General features: G+C 48.6%; 1 protein-coding gene across 1 annotated transcript in view; it reads left to right on the forward strand.

Moving 5' to 3' along the window:
- The window catches only part of dnah9 (dynein, axonemal, heavy chain 9), a 591,107-nt gene that overhangs the window by 23,905 nt on the left and 554,245 nt on the right, over positions 1-12,957 (forward strand). The window contains exons 4-7 of the mRNA XM_078225415.1: positions 138-268; positions 2,171-2,382; positions 4,649-4,882; positions 10,302-10,469. Of these exons, the coding sequence (XP_078081541.1) occupies positions 138-268; positions 2,171-2,382; positions 4,649-4,882; positions 10,302-10,469 (745 nt within the window). The remainder of the gene's footprint in view (positions 1-137; positions 269-2,170; positions 2,383-4,648; positions 4,883-10,301; positions 10,470-12,957) is intronic.

The raw sequence follows: 12,957 nt of genomic DNA on the forward strand, positions 1-12,957 counted from the left end.
AATTGTGAAGCAAGGTAATCTCTAGGGTGCGTCCATCGGTCCTTGTTACATCACCAGAACTGTATTGTCAACCTGATGTATTGCTAATGCATTTACTAATGATTTTTGTTTTGCTTAATGATTCCGCCCTGCCTCAGGTGCACCAACCTGGAATGTATTTACGATCAACTCCGGTCGAAAAAGGTGCAGTTGATGGTGCAACTGCTGGAGAGGATGGAGAGCAGCTACTTCCCAGTCTTCAAAACCATGTTCAGTGACGCCGTTGCAGGTTAGGCCTCAGGCTCCACAGATAATTAAATAAATTTCCTCTGAACACCCAGATTGTGTCGCTGCACCGTAAAGGAAGCTTTTAATTTCAATATTGTATCTATGTTATTATATTGATTTGCAGTTTCACTTTTCTCAGTCACTCCAATTAACAGTTTTAAAGTTTATTTATTAGTCACAAGTAGGCTTACATTCACACTGCGATGAAGTTACTGTGAAAATCCCCTATTCGCCACACTCCGGTGTCTGTTCGGGTACACTGAGGGAGAAATTTTAGCACGGCCAATTCTCCTAACCAGCATATCTTTGGACTGTGGGAGGAAACCAGAGCACCCGGAGGAAACCCACGCAGACACAGAGAGAATGTGCAAACTCCACACAGACAGTGACCCAAACTGGGAATCGAACCCAGGTCCCTGGCGCTGTGAGGCAGCAGTGCTAACCACTGTGCCACCACATGAGTAAGAAGTCTCACAACACCAGGTTAAAGTCCAATGGATTTATTTGGAATCACAAGCATTTGAAGCGCTGCACCTTCATCAGGTGACTGATCTAATGAAGGAGCAGCACTCCGAAAGCTCATGATTCCAAATAAACCTGTTGGACTTTAATCTGGTGTTGTGAGACTTCCTACTGTGCTCACCCCAGTCCAACACCGGAACCCCACATCACGATGTACATGAGGACCAGGTACGAACTGTTGTGGGGTGGATGTTTCTTTATAAAACCGTTTTGTTGAGCGAGAAACAAAATACTAGGAACACTTGGCAGATCAGGCTGCATCTGTTTAAAGTTTATTTGTTAGTGTCCCAAGTCGGCTTACATTAACACTGCAATGAAGTTACTGTGAAAATCCTCGAGTCGCCACAGTCCGGCACCTGTTTGGGTACACTGAGGGAGAATTTACCACGGCCAATGCACATCTTTCAGACTGTAAGACGAATCCGGAGCACCCGGAGGAAACCCATACAGGCAGGGGGAGAACATGCAGACTTCGCACAGACAGTGACCCAAGCCGGGAATTGAACCCGGGTCCCTGGTGCTGTGAGACAGCAGTGCTAACCGCTGTCTATCATGGACAGCCACCATGCTGCCCATGGAGAGAGAAGCTATGTTACTGTTTCTGATCTTTCAACAGTTCACTCATCAGCCTTCCAGACCTCCTGCATTCCACCCCCCCCCGAGGCACCAGGGACAAGGGGCTTTCTGGAGGTGACCACCTGGTGGCAGAATGGGGAGGGGTAGATGGGCACAATGTCGCAAGTACGCCATGAGACCCCCCCCGATTGCCTAGTTACCGTTGCTGCCTCAGGCCGGCCTGTGACGATGATTCCCCAACCATAGTGTTGAGCTAGCTGCTGCAGACACTTTTATACTGCAGAAGATGTATGAGTGAAATATGCTACAGAGCAACAATATTAACCTAGCTACAAGTAATAAGTTGTGGCCATTGCATGCTCCATTAATTTCTTCATCCATTTGCTTGCTTCCTTTATTTTTCTGCCCATATTGCTCGCGGCTCTGGGATTTGCAGGTGTTCTCTCAGTTGACATGCACTGCAAGAGAAGCAAAATCTTTCCACTGAAATTCGAAGCCCTGTTGTTTTAATCAAACAATATCATAATTTCTGTGAATGCTGAGATAGTTCTGTCTTGATGCTTTCTCCTATTAAGACAAAGAGATACTGGAAATTGCCAGCAGTGTGTACACAGGCAGGAAGCCACTACCCTGGGTAGACGGGTGGCAGGTTGGCATGTCCCATGTGGAATTGCTAGATACTTGAATATTGGTAAAACGGATAAGCTCAGCATAAACCATAGCTGTAAATACCTGGATTAAAACCATGTGCACTTGAGAAGGTTTTATTTTGAGTAATTTGGATTATTTTATTACCTACCACCAGCTCTGACTGAGGCGAGGGATATTAACCTGCACTTGAAGCCACTCCAGCGCTATTTTGAGGATATTGAGAATGTGGACTTCAATGAAGTGAAGCCCCTGGTCAGCTGTCTCATGCACCTGATGTGCCTGATCTGGAGTAGATCCAAGTACTACAACACTCCGGCACGTATCATAGTCCTTCTGCAGGAGAGCTGCAACCTCCTCATCCAGCAGGTACAATCTTTAAAACTGCTCATAGAATCCCTACAGTGCAGAAGCAGGCCATTCGGCCCATCGAACCTGCACCGCCAACAATCCCTCTCCGTCCCTATCCCAGTAGCCCCATGCATTTACCCTGCTCATCCCCTTGACACTAAGGGGCAATTTATCATGGCCAATCAATCTAACCAGCATGTCTTTCAGACTGTGGGAGGAAACTGGAGCACCCGGAGGACTGGGGGAGAACATGTAGACTCCACACAGAGAGCTGTGTGAACACTCCTTACCCTGTAACCCTTCTGTTTTCAATGACCCCTGGCCCCCTCCTCTTGGATCCACATGAACCTAGTTATTATGACCCTGAGCAATGGTTTTAGGTGGCAGCGCACTTCCCTATTTGTTGGTGTTTCCCTTCCAGTTCCCTCCCCAATTCTCCTCACAGGTATAACTTATAGTGGGGTGCAGCCCTCCAGTAACATGCTTGGCTGAATGCAAACTGTTGTTGTCCTCCAAGTATAAGCTTAGGCTCAATCAGCAGCAGAGAAACAGAGGATCTGGTCATTGTAATATTACTGTTTGTGGGAGTTCATTGCGTGCAAATTGACTGCTGAGTTTCCCGCACGTTAGGGGAGATGTTGGTGTTGTGGTAACGTCACTGACCTAATAATCCAGCGACCCAGGCTACAGCTCTGGGAACGTGGGTTCAAACCCCACTGCTGCAGCTGGCGGAATTTAAATTAAATTAATAAATCTGGAATTGAAAGCTGCTGTCAGTGATGGTGACACTGTGGTGAACCATTGTTGGTTCCCACCAGGTAGTGCTGAGCCATGGTCTGGCCAGTACTATGAGTCTGTAGATATGTTACTGTTGGGGTTAGGGTTGGGCTGTTCTACCTGTTAATATAGTCCTATGGTACACCCCAGTTGGCTCCGCCTCCTGGGAGAGGTATAAAGGTCACTGCTCTGCCTGGTGACCCTTTAGTCTGGGATTGTATATTGTATATAGTAGCTCCGTTATTGTTGGCAATAAAAGCCTTTATTTCCCGAGTACATCCTGCCTCCCGTGTGATATATCGTGCATCAGACACTATCATTGATTGTTGCAAAGCCCATCTGGCTCACAAATATTCTTTGTCGAAGGAGATCTGCCGCCCTTACCTGGTCTGGCCTCCAGACCCACAGTTAACTCATAACTTCCTCCTAAATGGCCAAGCAAACCACTCAGTTCAAGGGCAATTAGGGGTGGGCAACAAATGCTGGCCTTGCCAGTGACTCCCACATCCCATGAAACAATCAAAAATAATCACAACAGCAATGACACTTCAAAAATTACTTTATTATTTTTAAAGTGCTTTGGGATGTCCTGAGGATGTGAAAGATGTTAAATAAATACTAGCCTTTCTTTTTAAATGAGACTCTTAATTATTATTTGTGAGTAAATTAATATTTACATATCCTTGCCCTGTTATCAGCTTGTTGTTCAGCTCAGCATGGTCTTTATACTTGGCTGTGAGCCCATGGCTTAGTCCAGTATTTTGCCCGTGCCCTTGCAATGGCTTGGTACCATCTGAGCCTTACACTTAGAACATAAAACCATAAAATATAGGAGCAGAATTAGGCCATTTGGCTCATCGAGTCTGCTCCACCATTCAATCATGGCTGATAGGTTTCTCAACCCCACTCTACCACCTTTTCCCCGTAACCTTTGATCCCCTTACTAATCTAGAAGCTGTCTATCTCCGCTTAAATATACTCAATGACCTGGCCTCCACAGCCTTCTGTAGCAATGAATCCCATAGATTCACCGTCCTCTGGCTGAAGAAATTCCTCCTCATCTCGGTTTTAAAGTCATCCCTTTATTCTGATGCTGTGCCCTCGGATCCTAGTCTCTCCTACTAATGGAAACATCTTCCCCATGTCCAATCTATCCAAGCCTTTCAGTACTCTGTAAGCTTCAATGAGATTCCTCCCTTGTCCTTCTAGATTCCATCGAGTATAGGACCCAGAGTCCTCAAACACTGCTTTGAATTGTTTCCATCTCTTTGGTACAAGATGCTGCATGGTCTTCAGTGAATGCTGCTGAGGTTGTGCAACTGAGCCAAGTGGGGACTGAACCACCGGTTTTCACATCATGAGATTGAGCACTAGTGCTCCGATGCACAACATTCCCGGAACCCCAGCCAATGAGTCAAAGTCATTTTGAATTCTGTAACTAATTGCAACATTATTGAGAGCGCCTCATGCCTCACTGTTGTACCTGTGCCATTTTTGCCTCTTGCAGTCTCACACCTACCTCAACCCAGAGGACATCCTGAAAGGGGAAGTGGAGGAAAGCTTGAGCAAGTTGCGGGAGTCTGTTGACATCCTGTGTCATTTTAAGCAAATTTATGAGGAAAAGCGAGGGAACCTGCAGAGCTACTACAAGGAAGGTGAAAGCATGAAAGAGTGGGACTTTAATTCGCAACTAATCTTTGCCCGCTTGAATTGCTACCTCAACAGACTTGAGCAGATCGAGGTAAGGATGGGCGATGATATGCGTTTGAACCAGTATGAAAATGAATCTTACAAATATATTTCTTGTGTCCCCCTGCTGACCCTCCTCTCATTGGGAACTGTTTCTCCTTATTTATTTTATCAAAACCCTTCATGACTTTAAACACCTCGATCAAATCTCTTCATAGAATCCCTACAGCACAGAAAGAGGCCATTCGGCCCACCGAGTCTGCACCAACCCTCTGATAGAGCCTGGAAGCATGATCCCAACCCTGTAACCCCACATATTTACTCTACTAATCGCCCTAACCTACACATCTTGGCACACTAAGGGGCAATTTAGCATGGCCAATCTACATAACCTGCACATCTTTGGACTGTGGGAAGAAACTGGAACACCTGAAGGAAACCCATGCAGACACAGAGAGAAAGTCACTCTGGATAGGCTGGAATTGAACTCAGGTCCCTGCTGCTGTGAGGCAGCAGTGCTGACCACTGTGCCATCATGCTGCCCATGTTCTCTGCTCTAAGGAAAATAAGCCCAGTCTCTCCACATAGAGCTGGGAGTGTGAGTGTGTGTGTGTAAGAGAGAGAGAGATGGGAGTGTGAGTGTGTGTGAGAGGGAGAGAGATGGGAGTGTGAGTATGTGTGAGAGGGAGAGAGATGGGAGTGTGAGTGTGTGTGAGAGAGAGAGAGATGGGAGTGTGTGTGTGTGTGTGTGAGAGAGAGAGAGGTGGGAGTAAGAGTGTGTGAGAGAGAGGAGGGAGTGTGAATGTGTGTGAGAGAGGTGGGAGTGTGAATGTGAGAGAGAGAGAGGTGTGTGTGTGAGTGAGAGAGTTGGGAATGTGCGTGTGTGTGAGTGAGAGAGAGAGAGATGGGACTGTGAGAGAGAGAGAGAGATGGGAGTGTGATTGTGTGAGAGAGAGTTGGGAATGTGAGTGTGTGTGAGTGAGAGAGAGAGAGATGGGACTGTGAGTGAGAGAGAGAGGTGCTGTGTGAATGTGAGAGAGAGTGAGGTGGGAGTGTAAGAGTGTGAGAGAGAGTTGGGAATGTGAGTGTGTGAGAGAGGTGGGAATGCGAATGTGTGAGAGAGAGAAGTGTGAGTGTGAGTGTGTGAGAGAGAGTTGGGAATGTGAGTGCGTGAGAGAGGGAGTTGGGAGTGTGAGTGTGAGAGAGAGGTGGGAATGTGAGTGTGTGAGAGAGAGAGTTGGGAGTGTGAGTGTGTATGTGAGAGAGAGATGGGTGTGTGAATGAGTGTGTGTGAGAGAGAGGCATGAGTGTGTGTGAGAGAGAGGCGTGAGTGTGTGTGAGAGAGAGGTGTGAGTGTGCAAGAGAGAGAGAGAGAGGTGGGAGTGTGAATATGTCGGAGAGAGAGAGAGAGAGATGGGTGTGGGAGAGGTGGGAATGTATATGAGAGAGAGAGAGGTGGGTGTGTGAGTGTGTGAGAGAGAGAGTGGTGAGATTGTAAGTGTGTGAGAGAGAGAGGTGGGAGTGTGAGTGTGTGAGAGAGAGATGGGTGTGTGTGTGTGCGAGATAGAGGTCGGTGTGTGAGAGAGAGGTGGGAGTGTGAGTGTGTGAGAGAGAGATGGGTGTGTGTGTGTGCGAGATAGAGGTCGGTGTGTGAGAGAGAGGTGGGAGTGTGAGTGTGAGAGAGAGAGATGGGTGTGTGAGTGTGTGAGTGAGAAAGATCGATGTGTGAGTGTGTGAGAGAGAGGTGGAAGTGTGAATGTGTGAGTGAGAGGTGGGTGCGAGTGTGTGTGTGAGAGAGAGGTGTGAGAGAGAGAGAGAGGTGAGAGTGTGAGTGTGTGTGAGAGAGAGGTCGGTGTGTGAGTGTGTGTGAGTGAGAGGTGGAAGTGTGAATGTGTGAGTGAGAGGTGTGAGAGAGAGAGGGGTGAGAGTGTGAGTGTGTGTGAGTGAGAGGTGTGAGAGAGAGAGAGGTGGGAGTGTGAGTGTGTGTGAGAGAGGTAGGAGTGCGAGTGTGTGAGAGAGAGAGGTGGGAGTGTGAGTGTGAGAGAGAGGTGGGTGTGTGAGTGTGAGAGAGAGGTGGGTGTGTGAGTGTGAGAGAGAGAGGTGTGAGTGTGAGAGAGAGAGAGGTGTGAGTGTGAGAGAGAGAGAGGTGGGTGTGTGAGAGAGAGAGGTGAGAGTGTGAGCGTGTGAGAGAAAGAGGTGGGAGTGTGAGTGTGAGAGAGAGGTCGGTGTGTGAGTGTGTGTGAGAGAGGTGGAAGTGTGAATGTGAGAGAGAGAGAGATGTGAGAGTGTGAGTGTGTGTGAGAGAGAGAGGTGGGAGTGTGAGTGTGTGAGAGAGAGAGGTGGGAGTGTGAGTGTGAGAGAGAGAGAGGTGGGTGTGTGAGAGAGAGAGGTGAGAGTGTGAGTGTGTGAGAGAGAGAGGTGGGAGTGTGAGTGTGAGAGAGAGGTCGGTGTGTGAGTGTGTGTGAGAGAGGTGGAAGTGTGAATGTGAGAGAGAGAGAGAGATGTGAGAGTGAGTGTGTGAGAGAGAGAGAGGTGGGAGTGTGAGTGTGTGAGAGAGAGAGTTGGGAGTGTGAGTGTGTATGTGAGAGAGAGATGGGTGTGTGAATGAGTGTGTGTGAGAGAGAGGCATGAGTGTGTGTGAGAGAGAGGCGTGAGTGTGTGTGAGAGAGAGGTGTGAGTGTGCAAGAGAGAGAGAGAGAGGTGGGAGTGTGAATATGTCGGAGAGAGAGAGAGAGAGATGGGTGTGGGAGAGGTGGGAATGTATATGAGAGAGAGAGAGGTGGGTGTGTGAGTGTGTGAGAGAGAGAGTGGTGAGATTGTAAGTGTGTGAGAGAGAGAGGTGGGAGTGTGAGTGTGTGAGAGAGAGATGGGTGTGTGTGTGTGCGAGATAGAGGTCGGTGTGTGAGAGAGAGGTGGGAGTGTGAGTGTGAGAGAGAGAGATGGGTGTGTGAGTGTGTGAGTGAGAAAGATCGGTGTGTGAGTGTGTGAGAGAGAGGTGGAAGTGTGAATGTGTGAGTGAGAGGTGGGTGCGAGTGTGTGTGTGAGAGAGAGGTGTGAGAGAGAGAGAGAGGTGAGAGTGTGAGTGTGTGTGAGAGAGAGGTCGGTGTGTGAGTGTGTGTGAGTGAGAGGTGGAAGTGTGAATGTGTGAGTGAGAGGTGTGAGAGAGAGAGGGGTGAGAGTGTGAGTGTGTGTGAGTGAGAGGTGTGAGAGAGAGAGAGGTGGGAGTGTGAGTGTGTGTGAGAGAGGTAGGAGTGCGAGTGTGTGAGAGAGAGAGGTGGGAGTGTGAGTGTGAGAGAGAGGTGGGTGTGTGAGTGTGAGAGAGAGGTGGGTGTGTGAGTGTGAGAGAGAGAGGTGTGAGTGTGAGAGAGGTGTGAGTGTGAGAGAGAGAGAGGTGGGTGTGTGAGAGAGAGAGGTGAGAGTGTGAGCGTGTGAGAGAAAGAGGTGGGAGTGTGAGTGTGAGAGAGAGGTCGGTGTGTGAGTGTGTGTGAGAGAGGTGGAAGTGTGAATGTGAGAGAGAGAGAGATGTGAGAGTGTGAGTGTGTGTGAGAGAGAGAGGTGGGAGTGTGAGTGTGTGAGAGAGAGAGGTGGGAGTGTGAGTGTGAGAGAGAGAGAGGTGGGTGTGTGAGAGAGAGAGGTGAGAGTGTGAGTGTGTGAGAGAGAGAGGTGGGAGTGTGAGTGTGAGAGAGAGGTCGGTGTGTGAGTGTGTGTGAGAGAGGTGGAAGTGTGAATGTGAGAGAGAGAGATGTGAGAGTGTGAGTGTGTGAGAGAGAGAGAGGTGGGAGTGTGAGTGTGTGAGAGAGAGAGGTGGGAGTGTGAGAGAGAGGTCGGTGTGTGAGTGTGTGTGAGAGAGGTGGAAGTGTGAATGTGAGAGAGAGGTGTGAGTGTGTGTGAGAGAGGCGGTAGTGCGAGTGTGTGAGAGAGAGAGGTGGGAGTGTGAATGTGAGAGGGAGAGGTGGGTGTGTGAGAGGTGAGTGTGTGTGAGAGAAAGATGGGAGTGTGAGAGAGAGAGGTGGGATTGTGAATGTGTATGTGTGTGTTTGTGTGAGGGGGAGAGAGGGAAGAGTGTGTGAGTGAGAGTGTGAAAAAGATAAGACTTACGTATTTCTTGAATAAGAGAACTTTTAAATATAATAGATGTGTACATATAAGAAACGGAAAATTCTTTTATCAATTTGCTTTTGTATGTTTGTACCTATTGTGCAAAAGCAATCAAGTTTTTATGTTTTAACTCTTCGATATAATGAGAATGTTTTTCAGGCTTCCGTCAATAATCTTGGGAGGACATAAGGATTCCGTGGTTGGAGATGTTTGGGAAAGCTTGCCCTCAGGCAATCAATTAAAACTCAACTTAAGTCATCCAACTGCAATGAACGACCAACTTCCCCTTTATAACTTCCCCTTTATAGCTCCTCACTCAGAATAATGTCAAGTGCGTTGTGAAGGATTAAAACCCCATCACGTATATTGGCAGTGTGATCCAGGAGGCAGTGTCTCTTCGCAAAGAGAAATATTGCTGAACTCGCTGTCTTCCTGGGGCTGCCTGGTCCCAGCATACCTCAAATAGCCTGCCTGGCCCAACTGAGATCAATCCCTTCAACTGTGTGCCCTGCAGTCTCTTTCTTGATCTGCTAACTTCAGTAGAATCCTCAGCATGGCATAAACATGCTTGCAGTTTACTAACTCCAAATACATGACATTGCCTGTCTTTGTATAGCCGAAGGAATATCTTCATCTGATGAGCTCATTCCCCTAACCTGTTGTCCTGCTGTGAATTACTCACCCTTGCTCACAATTCTATGTTATCTCCGACTGTAGAAATGTCTTCTGTTCCACTTCAATATATCATACACCTTGGACTGCTGGCCCTTTTGCTGAAGGAAAAGGAACTCACTTCAAATGAGATTTAAGTTTTAAAGTTTATTTATTAGTGTCACAAATAGGCTTGCATTATCACTGGAATGAAGTCACTGTGAAAATCCCCGAGTTGTCACATTCCAGCACCTGTTCGGGTACACTGAGGGAGAATTTACCATGGCCAATGCACCTAACCAGCACTTCTTTCGGACTGTGAGAGGAAACTGGAGCACCCGGAGGAAACCCATGCAGACGCACAGGCAGTGACCCAAGCCAGGAATTGAACCCAGGTCCCTGGCACTGTGAGGCAGCGGCGCTAACCACTGTGCCATCGTGCCACCCCAAGAAATAGAAAGAAAGAGTTAAAGTTATGAGACAAAGGCTGGAGGATGTGGTCAGGGTTACCATTGATTTTGATGACAATTGGAAAGGTTAAAGGGAGATATGTTAGCCACGCTCTTATAAGGACAGATACCTTCTCTTCATAGTCTCACACTGGAGGCATCCATCAAGGTCATAATTAGAAATTAATTCAAACATTTCAGTTTAGTCTTAACAATGAAGGCCCAGGGAGTGATTACACATTAAGTGACTTTTACCTTTCTGTTTATTATTAGGATTTTTTGGTGACAGCGCAGGATATTTTTAAACTGGAAAAAATTGAGCTTGGAGGGATCCGCGGCAAGGCCTTGAGCCTGAAGGTGTTGAGAATTTATGAGGAATTCCAGGAACTTTATAAAACATTCACAGACCGTACATACGATTGTTTGGATCCTGTTAACCAGGTAGGAGGTTGCTCATAATGGGCGGAATTCTCAGGAAAAAAAAGTGTTGAATTCGTGGGAAAACTGGAGTAATTCTCGCTGTTTGTTTCAGTGGGAGTTTAGAGAAGAATCTCCCTCACTCTGTGCAATGCAGAAGCCACCAACGCGAATATCATTAGATTTCAGGAGGCTGGGCCTATTCCCGCCCTGGAGGCTGAAACTAGTGGCCTCTGCACATGCCCACTGGCCCCGAACTGTCAGCTCCATCGCTGGCCAGCCTTGCCACAACCCCCGCCCCACCCCCTCCCCTCCCCCGACCATTTCCGGGCCCTCCCATGTCCCCACAGCCCGCCTCAATCACTGGACTCCCTCCTGCCCCTATCGATCCCCATACAAAGTGGCAGCGGGACCCCCCCAGACTGTGCCCCCTATGCCCAACCCCCTAGGCCTAGGCCCCGTCCCTTGACATTGCCCCATGCCCGATTGGCAGTGCCAATGTTCCCCCTGGGTATGGGCACTTTGTCCCTTGGGCAGTGCCAGGGGCACAGGCTGGCATTGCCAGGGCGCCCATGCCGAGGGGGCACCAACCCCCCCTGCCACAAACCCCCTGGGGGGCCCTGATTGCCCCCCCTTCACCCCAGTGGGGTCAGGCCGCCAGCTCCCCGAAGGTTGGGAGCTATTCTAAACCCTGCTGGAGTGAAACACATTGGTGGGATGGGAGAGGCTAGCAGGCCCGGAGAATTCAGTCCCGGGCCTGCTGATAGTCCTTAGCCCCACCTCGCCGCCAATTTCCAATGCGGAGTAGACCGCACTGGAAATGCGGCGCTGGGAGACGCTAGCCCCCCACCCCCAACGTCCCACCCGCCACTCCCCCCTCCCCGCCCCGTGCGATTCTCCCGGCCCACTCCCCAAAATAATCAGCGCAGCGAGATGGGAGAATCAGCCTCTATATATCTAAATGATGAGGGAGTTTGTATCCCTGCAATGTGACTCCTTGTATTTCTGTTTTAGAAAGGGAACATGATGGTTGTGATGGATTCTAATATGTTAATTTGATAGAGCTGCAAAAGCATGTTTAAATGTGATTATTAACCTAAATGTACACATAATACGCCTTGCATTTTACATGCCAGTCATGCAATCAGATACAACACTTAGTCGTGTCAAAAATATTTTAAAAAGCAAGCCATTTGCTCCTGAGCTTTCTAACATTGCTGCCTGGTTTCACCCCACGCTCAAGGCAGCTGCCAATCTGCAACAACTTCCCTCAAAATTAGGCCTGCAATTAACCTCAGCTTTTTTTCTTTAGACAACTTTCCCTGTGGGGATTGTCCCTTTAAGGACAACACAGCAAAAGAAGGTCCACCTGGCTTGAGTGACCAGTCAGGACCGAGAGTGGGTAATCACCCCAGTGGTTGAAGCACTCTCTCAGGCAGTCTGAAGACATGCAGAGACTGGGGCAGGCACTCTGCTGCTCTAGGGGAAGCTGGTAGGCTGCTGGCCTCTGCAGTGCGCATCGTTACATCCCCACAAGGATTACTTGAACACTCGTTTGAAAGGGACAGGCCATGAAAAGCATTGATCCATTGCAGCAGCGAAGCTTTGGAAGCTTAGATTGCATTGTTCCTCATGCTTCCTTTTCCCGGGACTCCAGCACACACACAGACGGGAGCAGCATTCCAGTCCGTAGATGTGACTTCTGCAGCCCTGTTGAGGAGGGTGAGAGTTTGTGAATTACACAATTAAACCAATGTGGTTCCAAACTCCACCCTTTCAGTTGGTATAACGATCAGCTTTTGGTGGCTGATGGTGAATGAATGTTTGGCCGCTGTGAATGGCATTAATTGTTAACCCGTTACTCTCCTTCACTGATGGGATGGCAGAATTGATGCAATTCAGCTCCCTTCATTATAGCCTTCCCTCTCCAAGGCTGCATTCCTGTCTTCCACGATGTAGTTTTGCAAATGTTGACGTGAGACAATGAGGATAATTGTGCCTATCGTTTTAGAAGCGCAAAATTATAAATCTGACTTGCTGTTGCTTCCTGGGTAACAGGGTCTGCGTCCCCTGTAATTGACTTGGACCCTGTTCACTGTAGTGGCATCAACACATGAGTATGCACCCAACAAGGAGCCCCAAAGCCCAGCGGCCCTCACACATTACATCGCACCTCTCCCAGACAGAACCAATCTTATTTCTGATTTTGGAAGATGCCATTTTACCCATGTGTCGAGATGGTGATCCTACGCCTCCAATACAGGGAGTTTGACCCTCCCTCCCTCACTGCCGGAGTGCCTCTGATTTACCTGAAGCCTCTCTATATGCAGGTAAAGATGCCACCTTTTATTCCCCAGCCTCCCCCACTAATACTGGATCCTGCCATTATGGTGGTGGACATTGATGCAATGCCCTCCCCCCTTCCCCATCCCCACCCCCCCAACCTCCTTGGAAACACGTAATCTTTGCTCCTCCCTGAAACTGGGGTACTCCATGTTTCCAATGATTGTTC

Source organism: Mustelus asterias, chromosome 12 (assembly GCF_964213995.1).
Source record: "Mustelus asterias chromosome 12, sMusAst1.hap1.1, whole genome shotgun sequence".
Taxonomy (NCBI): Eukaryota; Metazoa; Chordata; class Chondrichthyes; order Carcharhiniformes; family Triakidae; genus Mustelus; species Mustelus asterias.